The sequence below is a fragment of the Rhipicephalus sanguineus genome, chromosome 5 (assembly GCF_013339695.2).
Source record: "Rhipicephalus sanguineus isolate Rsan-2018 chromosome 5, BIME_Rsan_1.4, whole genome shotgun sequence".
NCBI classification, from domain to species: domain Eukaryota; kingdom Metazoa; phylum Arthropoda; class Arachnida; order Ixodida; family Ixodidae; genus Rhipicephalus; species Rhipicephalus sanguineus.
This window is the reverse complement of record NC_051180.1, coordinates 73,236,770-73,254,108: the sequence shown is the minus strand read 5'-3', so window position 1 is coordinate 73,254,108 and position 17,339 is coordinate 73,236,770. Positions and strand designations below refer to the sequence as shown.

General features: G+C 46.0%; 4 protein-coding genes and 1 non-coding gene across 12 annotated transcripts in view; 2 read left to right on the top strand and 3 right to left on the bottom strand.

Annotated features, from left to right (window-relative positions):
• Nucleotides 1–605, bottom strand: part of LOC119393770 (zinc finger protein 425) — a 169,642-nt gene extending 169,037 nt beyond the window's left edge. For all 3 annotated transcript variants that reach the window (XR_007416371.1, XR_007416372.1, XM_037660919.2), the window contains exon 1: nt 476–605. Coding sequence is in view for 1 of the 3 variants with exons in the window: in XM_037660919.2 (XP_037516847.1) it covers nt 476–481 (6 nt within the window). In the remaining 2 variants the exon portion in view is untranslated. The remainder of the gene's footprint in view (nt 1–475) is intronic.
• Nucleotides 1–15,502, bottom strand: part of LOC125758740 (zinc finger BED domain-containing protein 5-like) — a 159,671-nt gene extending 144,169 nt beyond the window's left edge. For both annotated transcript variants that reach the window (XM_049416347.1, XM_049416346.1), the window contains exon 1: nt 13,322–15,502. In XM_049416347.1, coding sequence (XP_049272304.1) covers nt 13,807–14,997 — 1,191 coding nt within the window. In that variant the 5' untranslated portion in view covers nt 14,998–15,502 and the 3' untranslated portion in view covers nt 13,322–13,806. The remainder of the gene's footprint in view (nt 1–13,321) is intronic.
• The window catches only part of LOC119393777 (39S ribosomal protein L40, mitochondrial), a 149,324-nt gene that overhangs the window by 103,667 nt on the left and 28,318 nt on the right, over nt 1–17,339 (bottom strand). The gene's annotated exons all lie outside the window — the stretch shown is intronic.
• The window catches only part of LOC119393771 (zinc finger protein 595), a 177,524-nt gene that overhangs the window by 137,327 nt on the left and 22,858 nt on the right, over nt 1–17,339 (top strand). Inside the window, exons 1-4 of one of the 3 annotated variants that reach the window (XM_037660920.2) lie at nt 785–1,019; nt 3,005–3,121; nt 4,423–4,786; nt 11,018–11,272. The exons of 1 other annotated variant lie outside the window; for it this stretch is intronic. In XM_037660920.2, the coding sequence (XP_037516848.1) occupies nt 941–1,019; nt 3,005–3,121; nt 4,423–4,786; nt 11,018–11,272 (815 nt within the window). In that variant the 5' untranslated portion in view covers nt 785–940. Of the gene's footprint in view, nt 1–784; nt 1,020–3,004; nt 3,122–4,422; nt 4,787–11,017; nt 11,273–17,339 lie in introns of those variants that run through there. One more of the 3 variants, XM_049416345.1, reaches the window with a different exon arrangement.
• Nucleotides 10,392–10,463, top strand: Trnat-ugu (transfer RNA threonine (anticodon UGU)). The gene has a single exon. It is a non-coding gene; the product is annotated as a tRNA-Thr (tRNA).

Below are 17,339 nucleotides of genomic sequence, written 5' to 3'. Positions count from 1 at the left end.
AGGGACAGAAGAAACGAAAGAACACGCAAGCGTTGGTCAGTAATCTCGCTTCTTCTGTCCCTACGTCTTTGTGCGCAGCGATTCACCAATGTTTCACCAACAAGCCCGAACACACACATTACCGACTGTGGAAGATGGAAATTTTTCGCTCCCGAGCGCGGGCAAAACGTTGGGAGAGGCGGGCTATGCGGCGCCTTGAGACGCCAGCCAGTGATCAGAGCAGAGAAGACACGATCTCTAGGCTTTCTGTGCAGTCTCTCGGCGGTATTGTCGTGTTCTGATCTGTGAGCTATTCCACGGAATCGCGTGCCGAAGAAAAGCATCACGCGGGCGTTCGCTGAAATGAAGATCGACCCTAACAGCGAGAGCAACACGATCTCGGAACTCCAGAGTCCATCTAGCAAAATGCACGCCTCAGTGCACGTTAGCGCAGAAAAGAGATCGAGCGCGTTAAACGATCGAATCAAACGCTCACCGCCATAATCCTACAGCCGTATAAACCGCGGTAAACATTCAAGTTTGTATGTGAGAATCCACATTTGAACTTTAGTCAAGCAAGATCGAACATGGAAGCGAACGAAGGACGGAAATACACGAATTCACGTTTCCGGTTTTGTTTGGCGCTCCTCTTTTTTCTCTCCGCACTTACCGCAAACTGAGTACGTACCGTAACGATAGTGTTTATACGCCGATAATTAATATCGAAATATTTTGCGGCAAAAACGTTACTATAATATGTCGCTATCAAAGAGTGGCCGAAAGCGGCGCTGCTTGTTGTCCGCTGTTCCATGGCGTCTGCGCTTATGCAGGCTGGCACGTATGAGCGCGTTAAGGCGCTGATTTAACGGCTAATATTAATAATTCGCCGCCCGCTAGTGAGCTCAGACGTGAATGCACAGCGACTTGCATCTGCGGACACCATTCTGTTCAACGCAACTAAATGAGCGACGGAGAGTTGCAACAACCCCGGGAGCCGGAAGATCGCCAACTTTCGTCCAGCGACGCTCATCAAACAGCCAGTACTGAAAGCATTCGCCGGCTGGTCGCTTTCGCGCTTACCAGCTGGGATCGTCTTATTGCGAACTGCATGTCGCACTTTCTTCATCCTTACGAGCGTTCCGAATGCACGAAAATATGCCATTTCGTCCCTTCCCCTGTGATGTGTCTAACTGTATATGTGGCAGAACCGGTTGCTCTCTGTTTACACTTTGTTTCGCCGTCTAGTTTAGAGCGCCGTCGGCGAGGTCTCTCAAACGTTTTCGGCAATACTTATCGGGCGCCGTCGGAGAAAAAGAAAAGAAAAAAAGGTTTCATCTCCTTGGCGTTGCTCGGTAACGCCAATAAAGCCTCCGTTCACACTGTGCCATCGAAGCGAATCGAGTGGTTTCTGGCACACCTCTAAGTGCGTGCTTTTAAACCGCAACGTGAGGTGTCTTGTTAGACGACTAGCTTTATTCGCTGAACCAGGTTTTGCCTCAGACACCGCGAGCTGTACCTACCGAATCAGACATGTACGGCTTTGCAAAGGTCATTCGATGGGCTAGCTGACTCCCGAAGAATACATTAACCTTCTAGTTTCAGCCATAATTCTCGATCCAGCCCGCATACTAACGGCTTACTGACTGAAAGCTCTGCCTGACCTTAGTTTCGTGTGCTATGCGAAAGTGCTCGATCTCTCTCTCTCTCTCTCTCTCTTTCCCTTTTTTCTGCATGAAGGACTCGAGGAAGCTAGCAATGGGATGAAAAATAAAAACTCTCTCAAGCATATCGGTTGGTTGCTCAGCATGCGGCTAGAGCGCAACTTTCATAACTGCAAATGAGTTCCTACTTACGATTGCTTGCATGTTAGTAATGTCTTACAGAGTTTTTTTTTTTTTTTTCGTTCCAGTTATTCATTTCGTGAACAAATGTATAACGCATTGCTTTCTGCAGTGTATGTTGGACTTGGTGTTCATCAAAATGTGGCATGAACTTGACTTTCACGTATGGTGGTGTATCTCATCTCATGTTGTTTGTGTAGGTGGCACATCACATAGCAGGGCTATCGCAAGTGCCACAAAGCGAACTGTTTGCTTGAGAGCACTATTATATTAATCCAGTAACCAGATCAAGATGACCTTGATTGTACAAAATCACTGTGATCTTGTGCTGTGCTTTAGAGGCTGAATGATTGAAACCAAGTGTTTGTTGCCAGTTACCACAATGAAAAGTTTAGCCTCAAAGCTATATTATAACAGCATTTTCCTTTTAGTCTTTTTTTTAAAGCCTTAGCTTAGTTCCTTAAAGGGACACTACAGGCAAATAATAAGTCGATGTGGATTGTTGAAATGGTGTTCCAAAAAACCTTGTGGTGCATGTTTCATGCCTAGGAAATGCTCAGTCTGAAAAAAAAATCACGTTTTAATTGTCTGCATATCGTTAGTGCATGCCCAACGATTACTCACTTTGCTGCCCAACAACTGGTGCTGCGGTGCAAACGGTGCAAGGGGCGTTCGCAGAGCACAGCCCAAAGAAAATGGAACCTGTGGCATTCTCAAGGGTAACGTCAAGAAGCTCTTTTTTGCATGAATCGGACTGAAACGCACTAGTTGCATTTTATTCCGTCTTGTAAAGCACTGAAGTGTTCTTTTCCGTCATGGGTAGTTTGAGTACTTGTGATTAATTATACTGAGGACCTACTACTTCATCGGGCCTGTGTTCCAGAATGTCCTACTGATGGTGCAAATGGTGTCCTACATTTACCTTAATTTCTCCATTGCTAAAGCGCTACTGCATGTAATATTGATGTTTTAGGCGTTGCCAAGCATTGACCTTTCATTCTGACATAAATTGTTATTTGCCTTTAGTGTCCCTTTAAGATTCACGAGGGATGGTCATGGCTAGATTTCCAACAATTATTCTCTCAGTTTATTTGTTTTCTCCTTTGTCATTGGTTATGCACATATCTGTACGCACATTCACTGGACATCTTGAGGGTTGTGCTTTAAATGATGTGAACTTACAGGTACGCTTGAACATGATGGCGGAGATGTTGGCGACACCGCTGAATATGACGCCTCTGATTTTGACATTAATGGCGCCGCCAATGGCTCAGACGATGAAAATGGAATCATTTGCAAAGGTAACTAGTGAAAAACACTTGCTGGTTTTCTTCTAGTGCACGTATACTGCATTATGTTTGCAGTTACGGGTAATGATTAGTATTCAGACATGCTATCATATATATACAATTCATTGACCTCCTCACGCACAAAGATGGCTCGGCAATATAATCATATTTCATGCTGATTCACATTACAGAATGTGATGTTGTGAATGTCAAAACCTCATTTTAAAAACTATAAATCTTACTTTAAAAGGACTGAGCGCTGGGCGAGTTGGTACTCCATTACTACGAAAAGCTGCTCAAATTAAACAGGGACAGGGCAGTAACCTAAAAAACAGTAACCTTCAAGGCATGTTTGTGATTGTCGTATGTAACTGTACTGCGCTTGTGCGTGGGTCTGCCCTGTCCCTGTTTGGTTTGCACAGTTTTTCGTAGTATAAATCTTAGATGCTAAAGGTGATATTTTGTATATTTATTTCCATAGAAAACATTTTTTAATAACTAAAACATATAGATGAAGATGCAACATGATGCGAAAGGCCTGCCTATTGAAGCAGCCATCTGGATATTGATGGTGTAGGTTTCTAAGTACCTTCGCTGCTCCTCATCCCCCATCTGAGACGTTGTGCTGGCCATAAGCCAGCATGATCAGCCACCTCAATCACACCACATTCTCATATTTATATCCCTCATTATCATGAGGTGCCTCCCCCCCCTCCGTGAAATTTTTTTTGCCATGGCATGCAGAGCACAAAATGACTCTCGACCCTATCTGCCTGCCCGGCGCCCACTTCAGATCAAGGAGGTGCCCCCCTCCTGAAAAAAAATTTCTGCGTACGCCCCTGCTTGGCGTCACACATGCAGCAGTGGCATTCTTGTACAATGAGGCAGTGCGGAAACATGAAATGATATCCCTGTTACCCTACACACTAGGAAGACTTAGATCTAGAATAACAGATAGGTGGGCATGTTGGTTTGGGTTCATAATTATGTAAAAGGCAGCCTAGAATGAATCAAAAGGACAACAAGAAGAAAGGACATGCGCTGTATGTCCTGTCTTCTTCTCGTCCTTTTGTATTCATTCTAGCACTGCCTTCTACATGATTATGAACTTAGATTTGATATCTCAGTGCAAGAGCTCTAACCAGCTTAACATCACAAACACTGCTTGCGTTCAGTTGTAACTTATTTTGGGTTCTTGTGTATGCCTGTAGGTTAGTGTGCGCTTTGTCTTGCATTACGATGAGACACTAAATGTAAAACTTCTGGTTGTCCACCACCGACAAAGCTCACTGTGCCTCTTGTGATCGCTGCAGTGGAGATGGTGGAGGGAGATGAGGAGCTCCGCGAGTTCGGGGAGGAAATGGACGAGGGCCCACGGATCAAGCACACATGCCCTGACTGCCCGTTCGAGACATACGTGCGGTCCAGCATTGCGCGGCACCGTCGCATGCATGCCCGCCGGCCACTGTCGTGCCATCTGTGTGATGCGCATTACCTCGACCAGACATCCCTTGCAAGACACCTCCGGACTCACGAAGGTGGCCAGCAGGCGCTGCTTCCCTGCCCGGAGTGCGGCACCCACTTCACTCGCCGGGACACCCTTGAGCAGCACATGATGATGCATGCACAGCCTGAGAAACCTTTCAAGTGTTCTATCTGCCAGGAATCATTCATGACGTGAGTGGGAAACTCTTTCTTACCGCTCAGCTTCAAGGCATGTTTGTCATTGTCGTATGCCTCCATTGTGTTCGCAGTGGACAAAAGCGTTGTCTTAGAGAGATTTTATTGCCAATGCTTTTCCTAAACTGAGCCCACCCTACGCTGTATCTGAAAGTTTTAGTACGAAAAGCCAAGCTAGTTGGTACGAATTCATAGTGCAATAGCGCAACAAATACAGGTTTGCTACAGGTACAGGTTGATACAGGTATCGTCTCTCTTGCCTGTGTCCCTGTATTTGTTAGGCTATTGCACTTTGAAAGTTTCCCAACTGTACACTGCTATCTCTGACTGCATTTCTCTTGCCTTGGAGCCAGTTTTCTAAAAGCCCGGCTCTGGCAGTTTTTTTTTTTACCATTTCTAGGTAATGGCCACTCTGTATTGCTGAGATGCTTCTGTCACACGTCTGGTGGTATAAAAGCCCAACACATTTGAAAGTAATTTTATATGAGCTATAAAGGACGGAAACTAAACTGAGATCAAGCTGAGCAGCACTCCTTCGTGTAACATATTTGAATGTACAGGCTGGAGAGGCATGCAAAGCATGCTGGTCTTGCGATTGCAGAGAATGGTAAAGGCAGAGAATGTCACAGAACCAGTCTTTGGAGCTGTAAAACAGTGACAACTGTGACGCTGACGAATTCAACTGCCATTAGCTAGCAGGTGTTGCCAATTTGTGGCCGCTCCGTATTGTCGAACCAAGTCTTCAGGGCTGTCAAACAGCGACAGCTGCAATGCATACAAATTCAACTAATTGTCATTAGCATTCAATGCGCTAGTTGCTAAGAATGCCAGTAACCCAGCAATGCACATCCCACTGCATTGTGAAGACTGAATGTAGCCCTACCGTAAACTGCCGAGCAAGCGCCCCACCTATGGTGAAGGATAATCCGACCAGGTTTGGAGGGGGGGTGCTTGCTCGGTCCCAGGCCGAAATTCAAGATGGCGGCGGGACAGCTGCTAAAAATAAAGAATGCCCATCCATGTTTCTAATGATACGCTTTATTTATTTACTGTTTTTATTCTTCCTCGTCACTCTCAAACCATTGAAGCAGCGACCGGTATGACCAGTACACGACCGGCCACATGACAACGGAATTTCGTTGACGACATTAGACACGCATTCAGTGTGCTCATTCTTGTGGTTCTTTTTACACAAGCGATGCTCGTCTTAAAAAAAAATGTGGTCGCAGGGAGGAGGGGGGAGAGCGCTTGCTCGGGTGGGGGCGCTTGCTCGGCATTTCACGGTAAGCATTGATCTTATTTCCCCTGAAGAGCGCTGGTGACAGTACAAAACAACAACCGGTGCACTTATTTGCAATGGCAGGTACAGTGACTGCTCGTTGTTCGCTTGGTTTAGAATGGAAACTACGCGTCATTTACAATAAATAATGACAGAACACATCAAAACAATCAGAGTTTGCCAACTGCTGCACTTGCCTTTTGTGCCAGTTTCATAGGAATAATGTTTTTTCTAAAGCATTAGTTCATTCGCTTTAATGTCTCAAACCAACATTATGAGAGATACGATAGTGGAGGACTTCATATTAACTTTTGCTCCTAGGATTTTTTGATGCACAATTACACTCAAACCTCAATATAAAGAACACGGACATAAATTATCTGTTCTAACCAAGTAAATTAGGAATAGTCTTGTCATGGATACAGTGTTACGAATACACATTTATAATGAATTTTTCGATATGACAGTTATTTTCATGTCAGATGCCACTTCTTCAAATTCAAGACTGCGCGTGCTTTCACATTCTGCCCTTATTGCAACTCGGTCAGTTCAGCGAGAAAATGAACCCGCACAAAGACCTTGTGAAATGGTTGTGAGAATCCAGATTGGGACTTTGTGATGGTAGATTTGGCTGGCAGACTCCCCTTGCCCATGTTCCTTTTGCAGCTACAAGGGGATGTAGACCCAGAAATCAGGCCATCAGTTACAGTAAATAATGCCAAAACATATCAAAACAACCAGAATTTTTCAAAAGACTTTTTCTTATAAAACATTAGTTCATTTGATTTTATGTCCCAAACCAACATTATGAGAGATATGATAGTGGGGGGCTTCATTAACTTTTAACTTTTGGGGGTTCTTTGGTGCATAACTAAGTTTAAGTCTGTGAGTGCGGTCGCATCAGCCAGAGAATCAACCTATGCAATGAACTAAAAGGAAATAAAACTGAACTGAACTGAACTTGTCAAATGGTTGTGAGAACCAGATTGTGGCTTTTGTGATGACGTAGTACTCTTCAGTAATAGTAGCAACGAATTGCAAAAGATTATTGAGGAATTAAGCTGAGGAAGTATTAAACTAGGCCTAAAAATGAATACGATGAAGACGAAGATAATGTTGCATAGCCTGGCGAAAGAAAAAGAGTTCACAATTGGAAACTCGACATTGGAGTGTATACGAGATGATGTATACCTAGGACAACTACAAGCAGGAGAGCCCTTATGAAAAAGAAATTCACTGAAGAATAAGAATGGGCTGGAGCGCATTTGGCAGGCACTCCCAAATAATGTCAGGAAATCTGCCACTACCGTATATACTCGCATAATGATCGCACTTTTTTTTCAAAAAAATTGACGCCAACTTCGGGGTGCGATCATTACGCGGGGTAAATTTTCCGTGAAACAATATTCTGAGCACCGAAAACGCAAAGAAGTCGCTAATCTGAATTCTTACGATAGCTATCATGAACATAACCAAAAATAAAAGTAGAGTAAGGCTTACCTTTGTAATAAAATGCACGCATTACGCAGGAGCTACATGCATGGAACACTGCCCTTTTATTTTTGAACTCTCTGACCCCCTAATGTTCATTCTGAGTCCGAAGCTTCACTGGCGTCAGTGTTGTCGCCGCACGATTCCCTGTCGGAATCGGCAGTGTCTTCACTGTCCCACAGACGGTCATCTTCTGTCCCGTCGAGCGCATTGGAAATGCCAGTCTTCTTAAAGCTCTTGACGACCACCTCGTCGGAAATGGTACTCCACGCTTCGAGAATCCATGAGCAGAAGACTTCCACGGAGGGTCTCCTGATTTTGCACTTGGCGTGAAATCGTGGTCGCCCGCCGCCATCCACTCTGCGTACAGCCTCCGGACGTTGTCCTTGAACGGTTTGTTCAGTGACACGTCCAGAGGCTGTAGCAGCGAAGTTAGACCCCCAGGGATCACTGCGATTTCCGTGCGCCGCTCCTTCAGCTCGGTACGGACACTGTCAACAAGATGGCCCCGAAAGCTGTCCAGCACAAGAAGTGAAGGAAGCAGAAGTGCTCCTGCTCTTCGCCCCCAAACCGTCTTTATCCAATCAACCATGAGGTCTGCCGTCATCCACCCTTTTGCTTGAACGCGGATGTGGATGCCACGGGGAAAGTTTCCCTTCGGAATTGTTTTCCGCTTCAGAATCACGTACGGCGGCAGCTTCCGCCCGTCTGCCGTCACTGCGAGCATCACGGTGCACCGCTGCTTCTCCGCACCACATGTTTTCACGAGCACACTTCGAGCACCTTTCTCGTTCACAGTAGTGCTTCGAGGCATGTCAAACGTCAACGGCGTTTGGTCGGCGTTGCCTATCTGTGACAGCAGGAAACCGTTCTTCTGGCGTATCCTCGTGACGAACCTGTGAAAATCGATGACTTCGTCTTCGTATGCGGATGGAAGTCGCTGGCACAACGACGTCTGCCGCCTCAGCGACAGTCCATTCCACCGCATGAAGCGTGTCGTCCAGCCGGAACTGGCGCGGAAGTCCTTTGTGGCTATTCCCAGCCTCCGGGAAACTGTGTGCGCCTGCGTCCGTACCATGTCTAACGACACGGCACAACCATCTTTGCGCATGTCCCTCACGTATTCGAGGACTGCCTTTTCGATGTCAGGGAACTTGCCCGTTTTGGGTCCGCGGAAAGCCCGGCGCGTGCTGTTCATAGCCATGAGCTTCTCGCGCTGTTTTTTCCAATATTGGATCCGGATTTCGTCGACGCCGAAATGTCTGCCGGCAGCGCGGTTTCCGTGCTCTAGCGCGTAATCAAGCGCCTTCAGCTTGAACGCGGCAGTAAAGCTCGCATACCGCCCCATGGTGAAACGGTGCTTCAACAGACGATCACAAAGCACAGCCAAAAAAACGTGGTGTCGAGTGACGCCGTGACGAGCGACTGGGATGGCGGCGACACAGCTTTTTCAGGAATTATGGGAATGCGTCGGCAGCTTGTTGCTGCGGGATGACAACAGGTCGACCAACAGGCGGCCGCCGCTGTAACAGTGCGGGATAGCAAAACAAACATGGCGGCCCACAGAGCGAAGCGACCGCATTTTTTTTTCTTCTTTTCGTCAGTCACGGTGGTTGTGAGTACGTCACGCGCGTCAAAACAGTCTCTTCTGTCTAAATAAGGAATGCTTTCATTTAAATCAGTAAATTTACGGCATTAGCGTAGTGATGCCTGCTTTCAGATCACAGAAACAAAGATGGGCGCGTTCAGCTGCCACAGACATAAAACACATGGCGGGCATTCTGTGAAAACTGCTGCATTTGCCTTTACTGCAATCCTAAATGGCACGTTTCCGCCAACGGTGGGCAAAAATTACGAATATGTTTGGTGCGTGCAGTTCACTTGGCGAGTTTGGAAGAGTTATTAACGCAACATTCGACAGATGATAAACGCGATGATCATCGGCTAGACTTGGCACACGACATATCGATGAGGCAAGTTCGGGGTGCGATCATTACGCGGGGAAAAAGAAAAATCGAATTTAGACGACAAAATTTAGGAGTGCGATCATTACGCGAGTGCGATCATTACGCGAGTAAATACGGTATGATTAAAGCGAAAATTGTACAATCACTGCATACCCCGAGTTCTAACATACGGGTCTGAAACATGAAGGAAAGAAGATGGCTATTAAGGGCTCGTTTTTCGTTGTTAGACACAATATTAATGAGAACTAACAGACAATAATGCCAAGGAAAGTATAGGAGATGTTACTTGTAATAATTGGGATATAAATGTGAAGAAAGTAATGTGGACGAAAAGATAACTTGCCGCCGGCGCTGACTAACACTCCTAGGTTTAAAATCCTCTTATATACCCTATAAAGTGGACGGGGGGATGACCGCCGCCGTAGCTCAGCGGTAGAGCATCAGACGCGTTATTCGAAGGTTGCAGGTTCGGTCCCTGCCGGCGGCAAGTTATCTTTTCGACCACTTACTTTCTTCACATTTATATCCCAATTATTACAAGTAACATCTCCTATACTTTCCTTGGCATTATTGTCTGTTAGTTCTCATTAATATTGTGTCTAACAAAGAAAAACGAGCCCTTAAAAGTCATCTTCTTTCCTTCATTCATAGCAAGGGTCTCGTTCTGGCAGACTTGATGCCTTCGGTAGCATGCGAGGGATTATTGGTCAGCTGCCAGCTCGTAAAAAGATCACGTGCTACGTGTCGCCAAAAAGGCAGAAAAAGAATGCTCCATGCTCACCGCCAAGGCTACGATTGGCGCTGGCTAACACTCCTAGGTTTAAAATGCACATATATACCCTATAAAGTGGACAGGGGGATGACCGCCGCCGTAGCTCAGTGGTAGAGCATCGGACGTGTTATTCGAAGGTCGCAGGTTCGGTCCCTGCTGGCGGCAAGTTATCTTTTCGTCCACTTTACTTTCTTCACATTTATATCCCAATTATTACAAGTAACATCCCCTATACTTTCCTTGGCATTATTGTCTGTTAGTTCTCATGGATATTGGGTCTGAAACATGGAGGATAACAGAGCAACTAGAGAAAAGGTTGAGGACCACCCAGCGTGCAGTGGAACGTAAAAATGTTAGGAGTAACATGAAAAGACTGGAGGACGGCAGAATGGGTCAGGGAAGAAACAGGGGTTGCAGATATCCTGGTTGGCATCAAGCAAAAGAAATGGGCCTGGGCTGTCCAGGTAACGCATAGAATAGGCAACCGGTGGCAACAGAATGGTTACGAAGCGGTGGGAAACGCAGTTGAGGAAGGCAGAGAGTTAGATGGAGTGACAAAATTAAGATGTTTGCAGGGATAAACTGGAATCAGCTCGCACGGGATAGGGTAAACTGGGAGAGGTCTTCGTGCTGCAGGGGAATAGAGCAGGCTGACAATGATGATGATGATGATGACAGGTTTAGCTGGCAGACTCTTCTTTCTCGTGTACTTTTTGCAGCTACAAGGAGATGATGGCCCACAAATCGGGCCACGGTCGCAAGGCTCCCTACGTCTGCGAGGTATGCGGCAAGGGCTACCTGCAGCTGAGCACCCTAGTCGAGCACCGCTTCAGCCACGAGGAAGAACGGCGGTTCCCGTGCGAGCTGTGTGGCAAGCGCTTTTTCTCCTCCATGGCCCTGAAACGCCATGGCCGCGTGCACACCGGCGAGCGCCCGTTCCGATGCCTTACCTGCGGCCTCAACTTTGCCATCAGGTAAGGCTTGTCTCAGCATCGGCAAGCGGTTTGCCTCTGTTAACACTACAGTGAAGCCTTATATGACTGGGCGATTAGTAACCCCGCCCTACTCGGCAGGAAAAGGTCTGGCAGGTATGTGCCACAGAAATTGTGCAAAACCCACTACTCATCACTGCTCCACTAAAAACAAGAAGAAGAAACTAAATAAACGGCTAAATAAATTAGTTACCAAATAGATAATAAACAGGAAAATGTAAATGAGTAAATAAATAAGCATACAACCTGTGTGCTTCACTTCTGGCCCATGCAAATCGATGTAGAAGTGCTTTAAAGGAGCATATGCTAAATTCAAAAATTATAAATGAATGTATAAATAACTAAATGAAGTAATTAAATTAATAAAGAAGTACACAAACAAATAAGTTTAGAGCTGTGCGAATAGCAAAATTTTGGGTGCGAAGCGAATTCGAATATTGAAGTGTGAGTGCGAATCGAATCGAAATATTTTTAGAATATTTCTCGAATATTTCTAGAATATTTTTCGAATACTTCGAAGCGAAATTGCAGAAAAATGTTAGAGAGGATTCCTAAGCATATTCTTATGAGATAGCAACATGAAAGCGTTTCTTTTCGCTAGGTTGACGAAGCACTCGCAAGTTGCTGTTTCATAGTTGTCTTATCAAGAATGAGGCAATGTAGAGTCCTAAATTGTACAGTAGAACCCCGCTGTTACGTTCCTCACTGCTGCGTTTTCCCGGCTGTTACGTCGTTTTCCGCCGGTCCCGGCATAGCTCCCATAGGATACAATGTATTGGGAACCCCGCTGTTACGTCGTAACTGTCGGACCGTTCCCGTATGATATGTCGCGAAGTGCGCCCGGAGCCGACCGAGTGACTACCAAAGAGAGCGGCCATGGTGCATTTTCACGCAGCTTGGCCTCGTTTGACCGTAATATTAGCCGCATGAGAGGCGCAAGCAACAGAATCTTTCAATTGATGCAAACAAAAGCATGGCCTTCGAGATTCAAATTGCAAAGATGGCGTCTATGACGTAACTGCTCGCGAAAGCAAGGCCTTCGAGATTGGCATTTACTATTTACAAAAGCATAGCCTCTGAGATTTGCATTGCACAAACATGGCGTGTATGACGTACTTGCTTGCGAAAGCAAGGCCTTCGAGATTAGCATTCACTTCTGCCATCGCGTTGGCGTAGACTCATCATCATCGTTATTTGTCGGAGAACGGGAGGAGTTCGAGCTGGTTGGAGCTCGCATGGTCGTGCGTGCGGTTCGCGGTCGGACTCGCCGTGCCGGTCGTGATTGCGTGTGCTTAGTTCTTTCATGCCTACAGCTGTTGGTGTTAAAAAAATCACATACGTTGATTACATTTCTGTGGATAAGGCCGTCCTAAGCTCCGCGTTTCTATCCATCGACTAGATCGCGGCTGAGCGCGCCAATTTTCGTGCTGCTCGTAAGAATTGAAATAAAATTCTCTACCACTAAATATTTTGCCGTTTTTCCTGTTTTTCGGCTCTTACGTTTCCCGTCTCTTACGTTTATTTCCTACGGTCCCTTCAAAAACGTATCAGCGGGGTTCTACTGTATTTATGTACATGATTTGGTGCAACCAAAGTGTTGCCGACAACACTTTACACATGATAGGCAAAGATGCCATTTCCTCAGCCTCTCCTCCTCTTTCAACTTCTGTGGAAGCCCAACTGATGTGGCGGACAAAAGGGCGCTCCCTTCAAGTCTGGAGTTCCAAATCTGCCTCGTAGACATCGATATACAAGAACATCTGAAATTTTGGATGCTAAAAAGCTTCGGCTTCCGATTTTTCGGACTTCCTGCCCAAATTTCAGGTCCAAAACAGCATTAATTGATCCCCCACCTCTGCCACATATTTCATCTCCATGTTGGAACCAGCGTTTTCTTGAGTTCCAGTGGTTCTCAGCCATGGATGTGTCGGGGACCCCTTGTGGACTGGTGGAAGTGATGGGGGACCCCTTGCAGCGGAGGGGAGGGAGGGGGGGTTACGTAGGTAAATTAACACAACTGGAGCGTGAAACAGGTGCCTTTTATTGCTACCAAAAACATCAAACAAACGTGCCACATCACTTCATTTTGGACAGTTCATCAATACGTGGCACAGTCGCGCTTAAACAGAGTTGCATATCTGCAGCCACATTCAACCTGTTTCGGTATTTACTTTTCAAGTATGCAAGTCTGGAAAAAGCATGCTCGCATGCATACGTCGTAGAAAACTGCAACAGAAGCTTTACAGCCATATCATGGAGAAGGGGGAACATTTCTGCAGTCCCCAACCAAAATGCCTCAAGGCTCACAGTGGCAAACTTTGCCTTCATCACTGTGTTTTCCTGGAGCTCCATCAGCTCATTTTCAGCTTCGACACATTCATATGTAAAGCAAGCTACGTCAGCCTCAAAAGGGGCCACAAGCCATGTGTCTGGGGCAGATTCTGGGAAGTAGTCCTTAATGTGGCACCTTAATGTGCTCAGATGGGCTGTGATTGTGGCTCTGTCACTTCCAGATACTACCCCAGAGCCTGCAAGACCACCGAGCAGCTTAAAAGAAGAATAGTCGCCTCTGTTCCCTGGCTCAACCAACTTTGAAGCTTTTTACAAAAGCCTCTCACCTTGTCCCCAGAAGAGACAACATTAGTGCCCATCCCCTGCATGCTGCTGTTAAGATGGTTCAGGTGCTCAAACAGGTCACACAGATAAGCAAGCTTTGCCACAAAAGAAGAGTCCTGAAAAGGATCTCCGAGTGCCCTATCTTCTGCCAAAAAAAGACTCAGCTCCTCTCTAAGCTCGAACACCCTTGCGAGCACTTTTCCGCGCGACAACCAACGCACCTCGGTGTGCAGGAGCAGGTGTTGGTGCTCGGCACCCATCTCCTCGCACAGTACCTTGAAGAGGCGACTGGCCTTAGGCCTTGCCTTTACACTGTTCACGACTTTGACAACATGTTGCATAACACTCGCAAGCTCTGGACTCAACTCCTTTGATGCCAAAGCTTCCCTATGAAGCATACAGTGTGTGAACGCTACTGCACTGTTCACTTTCTTAACGAGTCCTAAAAAACCTACAGAGTTTCCAACCATGGCTCGAGCGTCGTTGGTGCACACAGCTACACACATGTCCCAATGAAGACCGCGCGAAACAAAAAAATTGTTAATGGCATCGAAAATATCTTGACCTCTCGTTGTGGTCTCGAGTTCCAGACAGCAAAGAAGTTCTTCGGCAATGACAGAGTTATTCACAAAGCGCACAAACACTATAAGCTGTGGACTCCCGAACACGTCGCAGCTTTCATCGACGGCGAGGGAAAACTTCCCAGCGGACTTCAATTTATCAATTACTTGGTCCTGCACATCAGACGCCATTTCTCTAATTCTCCGTGCCACGGTGTCGTTCGAGCACGGTATTTTGTCCAGTTTTTTCACATGCTCTTTCCCTATGACAGCACCGACGACGTCCTTCATGCAGGGCATAAGCAGAGTCTCGCAGATGGTGTGAGGCTTCATCTGTTTGGCCACGTGGTAGCTGAGCATGTAGCTTGCCTTGATAGCATCTGCAGAGTTTGCCAGCTGAAACGAAAGTCTAACTTTGTACGCTGAACCGAACCTACAAACACTGCATCGACAGTCTAAAACTGGTGCCTTAACCGGTCGCCTTCCCCACCCTGCGACGCGTTGTATACATGTGGAAAGTCGATGGCACATGCACTAAAGCGAACCAACAAAATCTGCCAGCTAACCGTGAGGCAGGAGCCTCGCCGATCAGCCTACGCACAGCGAACATAATGCATATCGAGGGTCGCGGTTGCCGCGAACCTCGTATGCGCAACTAACGTAAAGCACGTCGAACAAGCATTTGGCGACCGATCGAGGCTCGCTGCCGCAGCGAACATCGTATGCGCAACTAACATAAAACTGTGTTATGATAATTTCGACCTCACCTTGTTTGGATTATCCAGCTTTTGGGATTCCAACTGTCGTTTCTTGGTTTCGAAGAACTCTATGTCCTTGTCTTGGTAGCTTGGATGCTTTGTCCGGAGATGGCGTGTCAACTTCGTCGGCACCATGGAGCTTAGAGCGAGTACTTCACCGCACAAAACGCATTGCGGTTTGCCGCCGATATTGACAAAGCCAAACTTCACATAACTTTCTTTGTAGCCACGTAACTTGGACATGGCTACGCGACTCAGACGAACACGTAGCTTCGCGACCTAGGCGACCTAGAACACGTAGCTTCGAGACTGCACGGCACAGCCACTGATGCCAGGCGACAATGGCGATATTCATTGGGTTCATTCATTGTGATGGTCTCAGAAACTGTACAAACATGGAAAATAATCATCCCGACGCTATTGACGTTTGTAAATCATGTGGATTGCATTGTATTTATAGTATTTCTTTTTTTTCCTGTATGCCTGATATTTGTAAATCATGTGGTTAGCATTGTATTTATATTATTTCTTTTTTCCTGTATGCCTGAATTATCATCTTTACGTTTTCGTATTGTGTTGATAGTATTACCTCTACAATTACGGTATGCCTCAATTGTGACTGTATCTCTCACTTCCAAATGAGACGTTTTCGCATTGTATTAATAGTATTACCTTTCCAATTACTGTATGCCTGAATTGTGACTGTATCTTTCACTTCCAATTAATCCCCCCCTATGTAATGCCCAGCGGGCCCTTAGGGTATCCAAATAAAAAATAAAAAATAAATAAATATGATAATAATGGTAGTGGTTTGAAGAGGAAAAGGCGCCTAATTTCTGCAGCCCGGTAGGGAGCACGGCGCAGCGTCTGATACGATAATGCGGCTGCGGGGCACCGAGACACGTGGTTCGGGAAGGTGTGGGGAAGGGGGAAAGGAGGTGATCGAGACGACCTTGTGCGGATTGCGGATCGCTGCGGCAGTTCCGGAAGCAGGTCCCGGAACTCCAAATGAGTCACGGCCGGACTAAACTCCAAAAATGTAAAAAAAAAGCGGGTGAGGGTTTCGCGGATCATAAAAATGGCTTCGCGGACCCCCTAGGGTCCGCGGACCCCCATTTGAGAACCACTGAGTTAGTACATTTGCAACCGTAGCAGAGCTTGAAAGGCAGCTTTGCCGCAATATTGGTAAGTGATGGGGTGAAGCATATTGAAAATCTAGGGACCACTTCCAATCGGACGTTGACTGTGTCTTGGCAAAGTTCGACCGTAACAGAGCTTGAAAGGCAGCTTTGCCGCAATACCGGGGTGTGATGAGATGAAGCATATTGAAAATCTAGGGACCACTTCCAATGGGACGTTAAGCGTGTCTTGGCAAAATTCGACCGTAACGGAGCTTGAAAGGCAGCTTTTCCGCAATACCGGGGTATGATGAGGTGAAGCATATTGAAAATTTAGGAACCACTTCCAATCGGACGTTGTGTCTTGACAAAGTTCGACCATAACGAAGCTTGAAAGCCAGCTTTGCCGCAATATAAGAGTGTAATGAGGTGAAGCTTATTGAAAATCTGAAGGGGTCACTTTCAATCGGACGTTGACTATATTTGTCTTTGGGAAGTTCGAATAGTTCGAATAGTAAAATTCCAGTGCGAATCGAATCGAATAGCAAACACTATTCGAAAAATATTCGAAATTTCGAATATTCACACACCCCTAAAATAAATAAATAACCTGCGCACTGCACTTCTGGCCCATGCAAATTGAGGTGGAAGAGCGTACACTCAATTAAGTAATGCTGTGCCATGTGCTACAACGCGTAGTTGGTCATGCACTTTAACAGAGTACAATGGCTCACGAATTTTTTGACAAATCGTGAGGGGCTCCATATGAGCTGTCCAAATACAAAACCAACCAATCAAAACACCATTGTTCCGTTTATGCAGTAGTTTTGTTAAAGCGATTTCCATTTACAGTAAAAGCTTGTTAAATTGGGTTTCATGGGACCGGAAAAAATGTCTGAATTAACCAAATGCCAAATTATCGAAAGTATCAAGAAAACAATAAACAAATATCTATCACGTCAGTGCATTTTAATTTTCTTGATGAATACGTAAATCC